The sequence below is a fragment of the Primulina huaijiensis genome, chromosome 3 (genome assembly GCF_012295235.1).
Source record: "Primulina huaijiensis isolate GDHJ02 chromosome 3, ASM1229523v2, whole genome shotgun sequence".
Lineage (NCBI taxonomy): Eukaryota > Viridiplantae > Streptophyta > Magnoliopsida > Lamiales > Gesneriaceae > Primulina > Primulina huaijiensis.
Window position 1 is genome coordinate 3,697,047 of NC_133308.1, and position 14,339 is coordinate 3,711,385.

Consider the following 14,339-nt stretch of genomic DNA (forward strand, 5'->3'; position numbering starts at 1 on the left):
CATCATAAGAGTTTATGTGCCAATTTTATTTTTAATTTGAGTAAAATTGAAANAAGATTTAATAATTAACTCTTTTAAATTGTGATGATATATAGCGAGTCATTTTAGGTTGAAGTGTAAACATTTACAATATTANAGAATGCTTCACGGGTCAGCAGCTTGACGCACAATAACTTCCCAGGAGTTCACCCATCATGCATGCTTAAACCAACAAAATTGAATGATAGTAAAAGATTAATCTTTTAGTTCAAACATTTCTTGATCTTTATGTTAAAAGTTATATTTATTAATCAAGACACGACTTTTATTTCTTACAATTGTGATCTACCGTGCAAAACTTTATACTAAACTAATGGTGAACGTAATGAGGATTGCACTGACGTGAGTGTCAATATGTCAAACAGTAAAACCATATGTGTGACAAACATAAATAATAACACTTCAAAAGAAGCAAAACGAGTTTAAACTGATTTTATGTGTAATACTTACTCTTATATATATCAAAGTGATAGAAAAAATAAGGAATACGAATGAATTCAATTCATTTTATGTGAAACAAATTGCTCTTATATTTACCGTTACTTAAAATGATTTATAAATTTTTTTAAAATTTTCTTATGTTTTTTTTAATATTTTTTCTCGAAAATAATATTTTTTAAAAAAATTACAATTATATTCAGGTTTTATGTCCTGTCAAATTTCCACCAATAAATATTTGTAGAACTTGTAGCTACTTTTTAAAGGATGTGATTTATGTATATAACTTTATAACTTCAAAATAAATTATGAGAAATTTAGAAATTATGGTTGTTGTAAAAAAAAATTGATAAATTTATTTTTCTTTTTTTACTTTGAATACTCATAATCTAATTATTACTTTTTTTTTTACAAATTTAAGGTTGTGATATTAAAATAGGTGTCACATTGATATTCAAAATATATTTCTGATTATGAATCACATTAATAAATATTTTTATGTTAAGACAGAATATTACAACAATATATACTTATATATAACCTAAACAATTCAATTATATTAGTATCCAAGAACTCAGACAAAAATAAAATTTGAACATTATCTAGGTATCATAGATTGAATTTATTGTTGAAAAATAAAAGATAGTGAAAGTAAGTTGATATATGTTCTCTTCATATCAATTTTTTATGTTCCACACGTGCAACGCATGCACATCTTCTAGTATATATATATAGAGTACTTATCGGTGATTGTATTGGTTCTTTTGCTTCTATAAATTTATGTTTAGTTTTTTAAAGAATAATAACTAATTTTGATTCCTTACTTTTCTATTTTGCTATAAAGTAAAAGCGTTAACAAAATAAAATTTTATTAACAGAATAATTAAATCTCCACCGTTTATTTTAATAGAAAGAGCGATCGGTACCAAGCATCCACGTGGCATAAAATTACTCGAGTAGTATCTCTGTACGTAATATGGCAAAAAAGCATAAAATCCAGAGCGCCGCAAGTTCAGGGAACCCAATTCTTACGCTGTAGCATAATTTCTCTCACGCAACACAAAAAATCCGTCGGTGATAGGAGTTTCCGGCTATCCGACAGGAAATGGCGAGTGCGAGGGTAGATCTTGACGGGAATCCGATCAATCCGATGACGATATGCATGATTGGCGCGGGGGGTTTCATTGGTTCGCATCTGTGCGAGAAGCTCATGATGGAGACCCCGCACAAGGTGCTAGCGGTTGATGTATACAGTGACAAAATCAAGAGCCTCCTCGAGCCGTCCACCCTCCCCTGGGCTGATCGGATACAGTTCCACCGCCTCAACATTAAAAACGATTCTCGCCTTGAAGGCCTCATTCGCATGGCGGATCTTGTAAATTATTCATGGCTTCTCTCTGATTTCAGCATTTTCAGAAGTTCATTGTTTCTGTCTTGATTTTTCTTCTTTGTGTCTTCGATTTTTCGTTTTGATTATTTTCTGTTCAACTTTAACTCATATAGTGATCGGAGATTTCTTCTGAACCAAAATGGAATTGAAATTTCGAGCTCTTATGTAACTGGATTTATTTCTGAAATTGGAGTTTATTTATTTAAAACTTTGATGGTACTTAATTGTCTTTTGGATTTACGTTTGATGTGAACATGAGACTAGATAAGTGTTTACTGTATGGAAGTTTCTTCTCATGATCTATACGATTTTGACTGGGATTGACTCTAGAAATTTGTGTGGTGTAGACTATAAATCTGGCTGCTATATGCACTCCAGCAGATTACAACACCCGCCCTCTTGACACAATTTATAGCAACTTCATAGACGCTCTCCCGGTGGTATGTTTTCTTTCACACTTTTTGATGGTATTTGAATAATTTGTAAGTTAATTTTTTGGATTCGATTTAACCTCTGTGGATTTAGGTCAAGTACTGCTCGGAAAATGGCAAGCGACTCATACATTTTTCTACTTGTGAAATTTATGGAAAAACCATTGGTAGCTTTTTACCCAAAGATAGCCCGTCACGCCAGGTGAATCTTAATTTGAATTGCCACTCTTGTAGGATTTTCAGTTGAGAACTAATGTTTTGCTATTTCTTTTATTTATTTATTACATTTGAAGTCTTTTTCTTATCTCGTAAGTGAAACTTTTTGTCTCATTGGCTGGATCGGTGAAGAATGGTGACAATTTTTCGTAAAGCTTTTCATGTTGTCCCTGAAATGATCAGTCTGGTTTTGTTAATCTCCAAACCTGTGTTATATTCTTATTGAGATTTCTTCCACTCTAGGCCAGGGCAGGCCCCCATTGGGGAAAGGGGTCTCATTCATGCACTCAAGAGAATAAACTCTAATAATGTCATTTTTCGAAGGTGCAAAATGTATGCTCTAGTTTGATTCCTGGGGTTGCCTTCAACCACAGCAAATTGTAGTTACGTTTGAATGTTGTGCCTTGGATCTGTCTCATGTTTGTTTTTGCTTTATTCAAAACCTTTTATTGTTCTTTGTATGTCTAGTATCAGCATTGTCATGTTTCTTTCTGGAAAAAATAATTGCTTTAACTGAAGATCAGAAGAAGTCTTGACAAACACAAGTGCTCGCAGATGCTTGCAATCTATGCATAAAAAAATTACCAATATTTGAGGAACAAAGTTTGGTTAAGATAGTTTGATTTATGCTTCTCTATATCCTATCTTATTTTTCCCCTACTGCTTAACACATACAATGTAGTTGTTAATTCAATGGAAAATGCTTTATCAATTACTTGTTTTACACATCAATTCGTGATTTTTTCCCCGTTTGAGCCTCAATATATATGTTTGTTATATTCAAATTTTTGACAAACTTATGCTACGTTTACTTTGAAGGACTGGATTTGGACGGATAATGTTTTATTGTCAATATTTGCGAAATATGGATTTCAGCAATATAGTTATTAAATAGTGACTGAGATGGTGTAATTCGCTTAAAGCTCTCAACCAGCTGTGCCGATTGTCCAACTTAAGAGGGGGATATTTGATGGATTTTGGTCTCTTGACTGCTTTGATTTTCAAACAAATACTGAATCATTGTTTATTATCTTTTGTTAGGATCCTAGTTATCATGTTCTCAAGGAAGACGCCTCCCCTTGCATATTTGGCCCTATTGAAAAACAGCGGTGGTCATACGCATGTGCAAAGCAGTTAATTGAAAGGCTGATTTATGGTGAGCAATGACCTTGTATTGAAAGATTAATCGGTGTTTGTGCTGTAACTGACGCTTTATACGTATCTTAATTACCTTGTATAACAGCCGAGGGTGCTGAAAATGGTCTTGATTTTGCAATTGTGAGGCCTTTCAACTGGATTGGTCCCCGGATGGATTTTATACCTGGAATTGATGGGCCAAGTGAGGGCGTTCCTAGAGTTTTGGCTTGCTTCAGCAATGTGAGATCATTTTCATGCTAATCCGAAAGCCATAAACACTATTTATACTCATCTCATTTTCTAATTGTTGGTTCTTTCTGTTCAGAATCTTTTGAGGCGTGAACCTTTGAAGCTTGTGGATGGTGGCCAGTCACAGAGAACCTTTATTTATATTAAGGATGCCATTGAAGCTGTTCTTTTGATGATTGTATGTTCAAATTTGGTTTTTCCATTTTCCCATTGTCCTTCTCTATGTGGATATGTTTAACAGTAGCCAAGTGGTGCGATTAAACTCAGGAAAATCCAGCTAGAGCTAATGGTCAAATATTTAATGTGGGCAACCCTAACAATGAAGTTACGGTGAGACAACTAGCTGAGATGATGACTCAGGTAAATTAAGAATCTGGTATATCTTTTATTTAAAAAAGAATTTGGTTTGGTATATTCTTTACTATTAACCTTCGATTTAAAATCTCTATTTGGTAAGTAATTTCTTTCTTTTTGCACCATTTCAGGTTTACTCTAAGGTTAGCGGGGAACCTCCGCTAGAGACACCTACTACTGATGTTAGCTCTAAAGAATTTTATGGCGAAGGCTATGATGATAGTGACAAGAGAATTCCAGACATGTCGATAATCAACAGACAACTTGGTAAAGAATCGTTCTTGTGGCCAAAAATTACATTTTTTCCTGTGTGTTAACATGAGTTTGAATTTTATTCCTTTATTTATGGTCCTTCCATTAGATGCGTGTACGGGGCTGTCCTCTACTAATTGTCTGGCTCCAACCAACACACATCGATCCTTTTTGCTGGAATTCTTAGTTTTCCCATTAAAATTTTCCAATCTGATTCTCATTTCACTCATCATTACCCAGATGCTTGTCCACGTCAATGTCTGAACTTAAGCCAAAATGATCTACCGTGTTTGCTCGTCAATTCCTACAAGATTAAATCATAAAAAAAGACTACAATAATTGCTCCTCTTAGATTATGAATACGATCCTTTTTCTACCATTTATTTTTCATATATTGTTATTTTTCAGGGTGGAACCCAAAGACATCGCTCTGGGATTTACTCGAATCCACACTAACCTACCAACACAGGACTTATGCTGAAGCCATCAAGAAAGCTACTTCAAAACCAGTGGCTAATTAAGATTTTTAAGGAAGAGAATCTGATTTCCGGTTATTCTACACTTGCAGTTATTGTTACGTGAATCACGTCCTCCTCTTCGAGGATATCTGAACTTTTTGTCTCTGAAAATCTTGGAATGTTCCATTGGTTCCGTAGTTGTAAGGATCTTGGGCCTCATACCTTTGAGAATTCAAATCAGTAGTTACAACATAATTTGTAATTTTTCTTTCACATGCCGCAGCACTTCGGCCAAAACTGTACACTGGATATGATACGGATGAAAAACTAGGGGACGTATATTCTTCTAATTCAGGGGGAAGAAGCCTTTCGAAGTTTTGGCGGGAATTTTGTAAACTGTATACAAGGCTCGGTGTCGCTCAATCTGACGACTAGACTTGAAGTTGTCCTAGATAATTATATTTGACACTGTGCCCATTTCTTATATTGTATTTATAAATGAAAACATTGAAATTCTCAAACCTTATAATTTATACTGCTGTGCCCATTTCTTATGTTATATTTATAAATGAAAACATTGAAATTCTCAAATCTATTTGAACGCGCAGAAGCGCTGAAGACCAAAACCCTATTTCTCTCCTGCTATTAGGCACTTTTTATTTTTTTTCTCCCCATATCAGCTGTTCGACGAAAAGGCTCAGTCAAAATTTTATTTTATTCTCTTAATAATGATCACCCGTGTTTTCTTGTCTCCGTCTTTATGCCATCTGTTCCTTGGCCGGCCTATATCATTCTCACACGCCTGCCAGCGCATGCATGAATGCCAAAACACTCTATCATGGAAAAATATATTAAACTCCACGGAAGACGCACGACTACGATACGACGGAATGATGAGTGAAGTTAGAAACTTTGTAAAAGATTATGCGCTTTCCTGTTGTTTTTAGTTTTGTTGACGTCCTATGATCCTATCTGGATTTTATCTGTCTTTTTTTAAAAAAAATTGCGTACGCTTACACCTATGTAAATTATGCTTGTATTAATGAAGTGATGTATCATTTGGAACAGTTTGTTGAACTTTTTACAAGCACCATTCGACGAAGGATATTGTAAAGTTTAGAGTCTTTGTAGGTATGATTGCTCTTTTTTTCCTTTTCCCCTTACGACTACGCGAGACTTGTTGTGTTCTCTTTACTGTTTGAATGAGATTGTGATTGATGTGGTCGGTGGGCTGCCCTTTGGTGGGGTTTGTTTATTTATTTATATCCATGATTAATGAAGTGCCGAGCTGTGGAATTATCATTAGGTTTCTCCGATGCTTGAAGAAACTGAATTCTGATGGGGACATCTCTTTATGCTTTAAGACACAGAGAAAAGAGCTGATTCTTAAATTGAGTTCGTCATTTATTAGAGAAAATGATGTGTTGAAAGTCTCTTCTTGCACAAAATAAAGTTGGTTCTTGAATTTTGGTTTGTGATGGCTCCTAACGGCAAAATTCCTGCATTTTACCGTGAAGGAAACGACTGGTGATTCCCCTTTTCATTTTTTGCTATATATTTTTAAAATTTTCTAGTTTTTTCACTTTTGTACCCCATGAACTACAGACTGTCGGCTGTCCCTAAACACAATCAGAGATAGATACTGTTCTCTTGTTATATAGTTATAGTGAAGTATGTATCGATTTATTGGAGCATCAAGTTTTGGTAATAGTTAGCCCAGATAATTTACAGACCTTATTTAGTTGTAGTTGTTTTTTGTTGTGAGGAATATGGTATGAATGAGGTAATCAGTTTGATGAATGGCCTGAGTTTGAGAAGCTTGGTGTTTCTGCAGAGAAGAGAGATGTAAAGTGTGAAAACAGTAGAGTTTTATGCACACTGGAGAAAAAAATTAAGTAATTTACAAGAAGCTGAATTTGGCACGGAGCGTGGCAATTTGAAATTGGTGTGTTTCATGTCAGTTTCTGCAGATCAAGTCTTCCAAGCGATATTTCTGTGGTGGTGGACGGCATAAACTTCCATCTTCACAAGGTAAATTTTCTTCTGTGTACGTATGCAAACTGCAATCCAATGTCATTGACAATATTAAATATTCTTTTTGTCATTTGTTATTTTGAGAAAATCACGAGGCAATACTTTTACAATGTCGACCATTAGAATTATAATATTCTGAAAATTAATTATAAAATATGATTTCGAAGATCTGATTATCCACAATTTTACCATTTGCTGCTCAATTGTTTTATTACCAATCATAGACTATAAAATTCATCCATCCAATAACAATAAATTTACACTGTGTTTCCTTATTCTTAGCTGTCTCCAAATTTCATCAGATATTCTTGGGTAACATCAAGAAATTAAAATTCATTAGTTGGTCAAAAGATGAAATAAGACAGCGAAGTGCATGGGTTTTTTAAATATTATATTTCTATAAGAAAAATTGAGAAGAATGTCAAGGAGCAATCCTGGCCATTGACATAACAAAAATCTGAAGTTGAGCGTGATAAATACTTTTTAAAGTGCAAATAAGACTTCCGTTTTTCATTTGTTACAGTGTCAATTTCTGGCTAAGATCTTATTAAAATGATTATTGTCAGTTTCCTCTGATTTCAAAATGTGGGAAGATAGTTCACATCATTGAAGAATCTCAAAGCACCATCGATGAGACATTCACAACAGTTCTCGAAGAGTTTCCAGGCGGTGTTGATGCATTTCTAATGATAGTCAAATTCTGTTATGGTATCCGAGTAGAATTGACACCAAACAATGTGGTGATGTTGTATTGTGCAGCAGACTATCTTGATATGACAGATAACTATGGAGATGAAAATTTACTGTCTAAGTCAGAAACTTTTTTCCATAAGCATATACTACGACACTGGAAGAATTGCATTTTTGCTCTCCAACGTTGTGAAACCTTTATTACAAGAGCAGACAAACTTCGAATTACAAGTAGATGTATAAATGCTTTATCTGTAATGGTCTGTACAGATCCCAGTTTATTTGGATGGCCTATGATGATGTACGGTAGTCTGCAAAGCCCTGGAGGTAGCATCCTGTGGAATGGGATAAACACTGGTGCAAAGATCCATAGTGCTGAATCTGACTGGTGGTTTGAGGACATCTCATATCTCTGTGTTGAGTTGTTTGAGAGGCTAATTCGGGAAATGGAGGTCAAAGGTATACAACCTGAAAATTTGGCATCTGCCATAATGTACTATTGTAAGAAATATATCCCGGGGTTGGGACGATGGCCGGGAGGACAAACGGGTACTGGTAGAACAGTTGCGAGTTTTAGCATGACTCCGGCTGCTGTTGATCAGAGGTTTCTCCTGGAAAGGGTCGTAAAGTTACTACCCGACAAGAACGGTAAATCCTTTTGTCGTTTTTTACTGGGGCTTCTTCGTGTGGCATTAATTTTGGGAGTTAATCACGCGTGTCAGAGCTCTTTGGAGTGGAGAATAGGCATACAGCTAGAATTGGCAACCTTGGATAGTCTTCTAATACCTAATTATTCGGATTCTGATATTTTGTATAATACTGAGTGTGTTGAAAGATTGCTTCAGCATTTTGTTTCTTCTGACCCTAGTGTAACTACTAGATCCCCATCATCGCTTGACCTTGAAACATCCCCATCATCTGGAAGGTGGAAGAGAGTTGCTAAATTGGTGGACAGTTATATCCAAGAAGTTGCTTCTGATGTGAATTTGAAACCCAGAAATCTACGTTCATTGGCAGAAGCCTTGCCAGAATCTTCCAGATCTTTGCATGATGGGCTATACAGGGCGTTGGATATATTCTTCAAGGTTTGGCTGATTCTTTTGCTTCTAATGTGTTGGAACTCACGTGTTATATGGCTAATTTTAGGTTACTTTATTTGGTTGTCCATATTGGCTCTACCCCTTGAATCCACATTTGTATGTTTGCTAATAATCAAATGCCTCTTTTCTTTATCTTTCCATAGTAAAATGCAGTCAAAATAGCAACTCTAGATTACTTCTTTTTATCTTAGTAGCGAGAGTATGAGGCTTCCCATTAAATCCCATCTTTTGAGGGGCATCTTTAGAATGAGGTTTTCGTTAACAATGCCACTGAAATATCAAGAATTCTGACAAATGCTGAACATGCAGGCACATCACTGGCTCTCAGAAAACGAGCGGGAGCAACTGTGTAGCATCGTTGATTTTCAGAAGCTCTCAATAGATGCTTGTGCTCATGCATCCCAAAACGAGAGTTTCCCCCTTAGAGTGATATTACAAATTTTGTTTTTCGAACAGATGCAGTTGAGAACTGCTTTAGCTGGCTACCTCCATGTTCTAGATGCTGAATCCGTCCCTGCAGATACGATAACTTTTTCAAATGAATCAGCTAGTCAAGTAGTTCAACGAGATGGGTGGGTAAATGTTGTACGAGAAAACCGGGTGCTGAAAGTTGATCTGGAAAGGGTGAGGTCTCGAGTTGGAGAACTTGAACAGGAATTTGGTAAGATAAAGGAAGAAATGAAAAAGGTGTCCAAGTCATATATTCCCCTTATTTCAGCTCACAAGAGAACTGAAGATGGCACAGCAGGCATACCACAAGCTTCAGCTGAACAAGCACAACCTTCTAGTTGTCTCTCTGGACATCGTAAAAGCTTCTCATTGTTTTGAGTATCGTCACAAGAAAAGTCCATCTTTATGTCAATACACCACCTTGAAGTTGTATTTGGTAAATTTTGACTTTCCAAGAATCCCTCAGTACATAAGTCGCAGGCCCTATATAACACATGTTAGTAAGCTGAGTCAGCTCCTTGCGGCAATCAAGAAGTAATAACAAGATCATGATGTTCCGAGTACAAGAAAATCAAAGCTGGATGTGGCTGGCATAATGGGCAGGGAAAAATGCATAGTAACATCAACCTCTTTTCCACGCTTTGTGGTCGTGATTTTACTGCGTACTAGACCTTTTTCCCTGCTTCTCAGCATTAACTATCAAGCCGTGCCACTAAATATACTGTCTAGTGTTTAATAGAGGTCCATGGTCACGGAATTTTCCGTGCCACTAAATATACTGTCTAGGCTGCTTTTGGTAGGAAGGATTAGATAGGTTTATGGTTTTTTAACCCACGATGTTTGGTAGGATTTTATTAATTGAGAAATAATCACTCCTCCTTCCTTAAAATTATTTATCCAAGTCTTAATCCATCTTATTTTTTTAATTTTTTTTTTCTTCTATATCTAAACTCACCACCACTTCCCGCCACCGACCATCGACCGACTCCCGGCCCACCTCGTCGCCCACCACCGCCGCACCTGCCGCGGTCGCCAACCGTCGTCGGCCGAACACCATCGCCACCGTCGACCACCTCGATCGCCGACCGTCGTCGCAATAGTGAAAGGACAATTTTGTCAATTCATCAAAATATTTTAAATTATCTCATTCTTAACAATCATACCAAGCATAATATTATTTTATCATTATATATTATATTTCTACTTCAATCATTTTCTTTATCAATTATTTCTTAATCATTTCATAATTTTATCTTCCAACCAAATGCAGTGTTTAATAGAGGTCCTTCGTTTCATATAATGCAGTATAATTCATAGGGTTAGATCATTGGGGAAGAAGTTTGGTCAAATTTCTCTTTTTGGAAAATAACTCAACCCAAATTGTTCGAGCATATTCCGATATACATATTACTTAAGAGGTAATTTTTTGAAAAAGCGGTTTATTTTGTTAACTACATCAATACGTAAACAGAGAGAGATACCAGCCTCGTTCATACAGCTGAGGAAAAATATATGATTTTTAATGCAAGCACAATTTGATTTTAGGTAAATTATTCAATAATTTATATAAAGGAAATTTTTTTCAAGCCTTGTTATGAGTTAATTTGCGGTTTTAAAATAGTTAATTGTTTTTTTTTCCTCAATTTCGGTCTTTCTTTGTCCAAAATTGAAATGGATCACGGGAAATTGCTTACCTGACCGTTGGATATGTCGAGTTTGACAATAAATTTGGGCTGTCGAGTTTAAAAATAAATTTGGGGATTTTGATTTTTTATGAAAAATAGCTTATTTGACCCTTTTAAAAAAAAATTTCATTTGAGCATACAAAATGAAAAATTGATAAGCCAAGGTCCATGTGATCTTAAAAATAAAATTAACAAAAAATTAGTAAAAATATGCAGTTAGTAACCAAAGCTTGAAACATGTATCTTCTTGGTGGACGGGCTTTGATTTTTAAAATCATTCTACTTCTTTAGGTGGATTTTTTTTTTTTTTAAAAAAAAGATACATATTACTTTCCTACCAAATTCCACAAGTTCATTTTCCAACTCAATATACACTAACACCAGCTGAGTAATTTCTCGTGACCAATTTCAATTTTGGACAAAAATAAAGGATTGAAATTGTGTACAAGCTACTGCATTAAGACTTCAAATTGACTTATATCGTGATTAAAATTTGAAACATTCGAACAACATGACAAATAATATAAGGCAAAAACTAATGTGAGACGGTCTCACGGATCGTATTTTGTGAGACATATATCTTATTTGGATCATCCATGATAAAATATCATTTTTTATACTAAGAATATTATTTTTTATTGTAAATATCGGTAGAGTTGACCCGTCTCACAGATAAAGATTCGTGAGACCGTCTCACAAGAGACAAACTCATAATATAAAATTTTTATTTTATAAATTAAGTAAATTCATGTTCTCCATCAAAAAATTTCAACATACCCTTAAGGTAATACTTCGAGGTTACATCTCAATGTAGATATTTCTTCTAACATATGTGAAAAATATATGCACTCACATATATATAGATAAATATACATCCTCAAATGCATTCTTAAGAAATTGCTCTAAAATAAAATTTAGATGGATGGATTTTAAATGTATTTTTGTAGTTTTAAAGAAGTAAGACCGTAAACTTCAAATTCATTCTTGCATACTTATATAGTGTTTTATGTTAAATATGATGAATTTATAGTTCACATAATAATGGAGGATTTGAAATTTATTATACTTTCTGTGACTAACGAGTAAATAAGTAAGATATGAATTCGAGATTTCATCAATCATTTTATTGATAACAATAAAATTATAATCAAAATATATAGATTTCAAATATATATGTTCCCATACAAACTAAAGATAACATCTCATTTCATGTTAATAATTGTGAGACGTAGAGTTTGGGTTGTCGTGGAATATCAATTGATTATGATTTTCTTTCTATTTTCCAGAAATAATGGTAAAAAATAATTGCCAGCTGCATGTATTGAATTCTTTGGTTATGATTGGTCAATCGTTTGGACCTTCTAGAAATTAATTATCAGAAATCATGGTACTCCAGATCGTATACTTTTTCTTCTATTTTGACAAGTTAAATTAAAAAAGTTTGCTGTTCGATTTGTAATCATCGCGATCTTTTTCAATTTCCCCTAAGATTTTTCACCTTTGTACTCTTTAGTGGCCAACCAAAGTGAAAAGGTGGTGAATTAAAGTTATCACAAAGGTTAGTATCTCTGATTTCTTCCTTTACTTATATTTAATGTAAGCATGCCGTCAAATTTTTTAATTTTAAATTATTGTTATCTAACAAATATTTGTAAAAATTAAGTTGAATTCAAAGTTTTATTATACTAGATATAATTGCTAATTTTTAGAAAAATAATTTATTTTTCAAATTTTGTTTTAAACAAATTATAAGTTATAATAGCAATATGATACAGTTCTCCATGAGAGTGAAAAATAACATTTATAACATAAAGTACTATTTTTTTTTATGTGTTGGGTTGTGTATGAAATTTTTCCCTCAAAATTAAATCGTGAGATGATCTCGTAAATTTTTTTTATGAAAACAATATTATATTTCGTTGTTAAACGCGTTGATTTAACAGGATGAGATCTACAAATGTATTTAAAGATGTACTATATATACATTGAACTAAAAAATGAAATACATTAATTTTAAAAATGAAAGTCAAAATTTTTTTCTTTTATATTTTGTCAATCACAAATGATGGTCTGGAATGGTAAAAAAAGTATGGATCGAGCGTTTGTCGTTTTATCAAAATTTATGGTTTAAGTTAATAATGTAGCTATAATATTTTAAACCGTATAACAACTTAAATGTCATGTTTCGAATGATACACGTAACATGTTAATAGACCCATTCAAATTTTTTAAAATGCATAATAGTTCAAATACATGTTTTTGTTGCTCTATCTATCAAAAATAATTATTACATTTAACCTGAAATGTTTTTGGATAATTATAAAATTTATAAATTAATGAAAAAATAAGAAGTAGACAGTGTTGAAAATTAAAGTTAAAAACGTAAAATAATGTTTTAATAAATTCCAAAAATATGTTTATTGGAGATGGAGTTTGCTGATGTATTGTGAGATAAATGAATGTAAATATTAATTTTTTTTATAACAAAAGTATTGAGGTTTCTGAGAACAGAAGAACAAACACCAGTGTAGTAGCACAAACAAAATTTTTAAAATCATAATTAGTCTCGTTTTTAAAATCATAATTAGTCTCGTTTCAAAAGTTAGGGTAGGTCTCTTATGAGACGTTATCACGAATATTTATCTGTGAGACGTGTCAATCCTACCGATATTCACAATAAAAATTAATATTTTTACAGTAAAAAGTATTACTTTTTCATGAATGACCTAAATAAAAGATATGTCTAACAAAATACGACCCGTGTGATCTCATATAAGTTTTTGTACAAAAATTGAAGTGGTCCTGTCGAGAATGTTTTACGAGCGACGAGGTCCAACATTTTGGCCTGGCTCTGGTCTTTGAAGCCAGGGACCACTTTTGTTTCCTAAAAAAATCAGGCTTCATATTATATCATTGATGTTACATGTATAACAATTTTTACACGATAAAAAATTCGATACAAAAAATCAATTTATCAAATTCTTATGATATACCAAATATACAATCTCACGATATAATCACAAAATCTTATGATATAATATCAATATTTTACGATATAATTGATGTAAATATTTATTGTACGATATATTGGTAGTATATTTAACAATATCCATATTTCATATATTATTACACCAAACACGTGCAATGTATGTGCATATAATATAAATTTTTTTGTAATTAAAATTTATTATTGTAAATTTGAATTTATTTATATTTTTTTTCTATGTCAAGATAATGAGATAGTGGTTAGAATAATGAGAATTTGAAAGAAAAATATTAGAAGATTTTGAGTGATAACTTACTTTTTTTTTTGCATTTTAATTAAAAAGTATCCAGGAAGAATGATAAATACAAATTCGAACATCTATTTTTATTATTATTAAATATAGTTATTCTACGAGTTACACAGTGTATAT

At 33.2% G+C, this 14,339-nt stretch overlaps 2 protein-coding genes across 4 annotated transcripts; both read left to right on the top strand.

The window, feature by feature from the left end:
• Positions 1-1,467: 1,467 nt before the first annotated feature.
• Positions 1,468-5,956, top strand: LOC140973148 (UDP-D-apiose/UDP-D-xylose synthase 2-like). Of its 2 annotated transcripts, XR_012174577.1 has the most exons (10): positions 1,468-1,852; positions 2,215-2,307; positions 2,393-2,500; positions 3,556-3,670; positions 3,758-3,891; positions 3,977-4,078; positions 4,168-4,260; positions 4,386-4,521; positions 4,915-5,164; positions 5,248-5,956. XR_012174577.1 is itself a non-coding variant. In XM_073435747.1 (9 exons), exons 1-9 carry the CDS (start codon positions 1,583-1,585, stop codon positions 5,025-5,027), a joined length of 1,164 nt encoding a protein of 387 aa, XP_073291848.1. In that variant the 5' UTR covers positions 1,468-1,582; the 3' UTR covers positions 5,028-5,956. The 2 variants fall into 2 exon arrangements, 1 of the variants encoding a protein (XP_073291848.1); XM_073435747.1 differs by having other exon boundaries at positions 4,915-5,956.
• Positions 5,957-5,974: 18 nt separating this feature from the next.
• On the top strand, positions 5,975-9,711 carry LOC140973147 (BTB/POZ domain-containing protein At3g44820-like). 2 transcript variants are annotated; one of them, XM_073435745.1, is made up of 5 exons: positions 5,975-6,095; positions 6,271-6,491; positions 6,926-6,995; positions 7,565-8,773; positions 9,098-9,711. In XM_073435745.1, exons 2-5 carry the CDS (start codon positions 6,442-6,444, stop codon positions 9,614-9,616), a joined length of 1,848 nt encoding a protein of 615 aa, XP_073291846.1. In that variant the 5' UTR covers positions 5,975-6,095; positions 6,271-6,441; the 3' UTR covers positions 9,617-9,711. The 2 variants fall into 2 exon arrangements, with proteins under 2 accessions (XP_073291846.1, XP_073291847.1); XM_073435746.1 differs by lacking the exon at positions 6,271-6,491 and having other exon boundaries at positions 6,008-6,095.
• Positions 9,712-14,339: the final 4,628 nt, after the last annotated feature.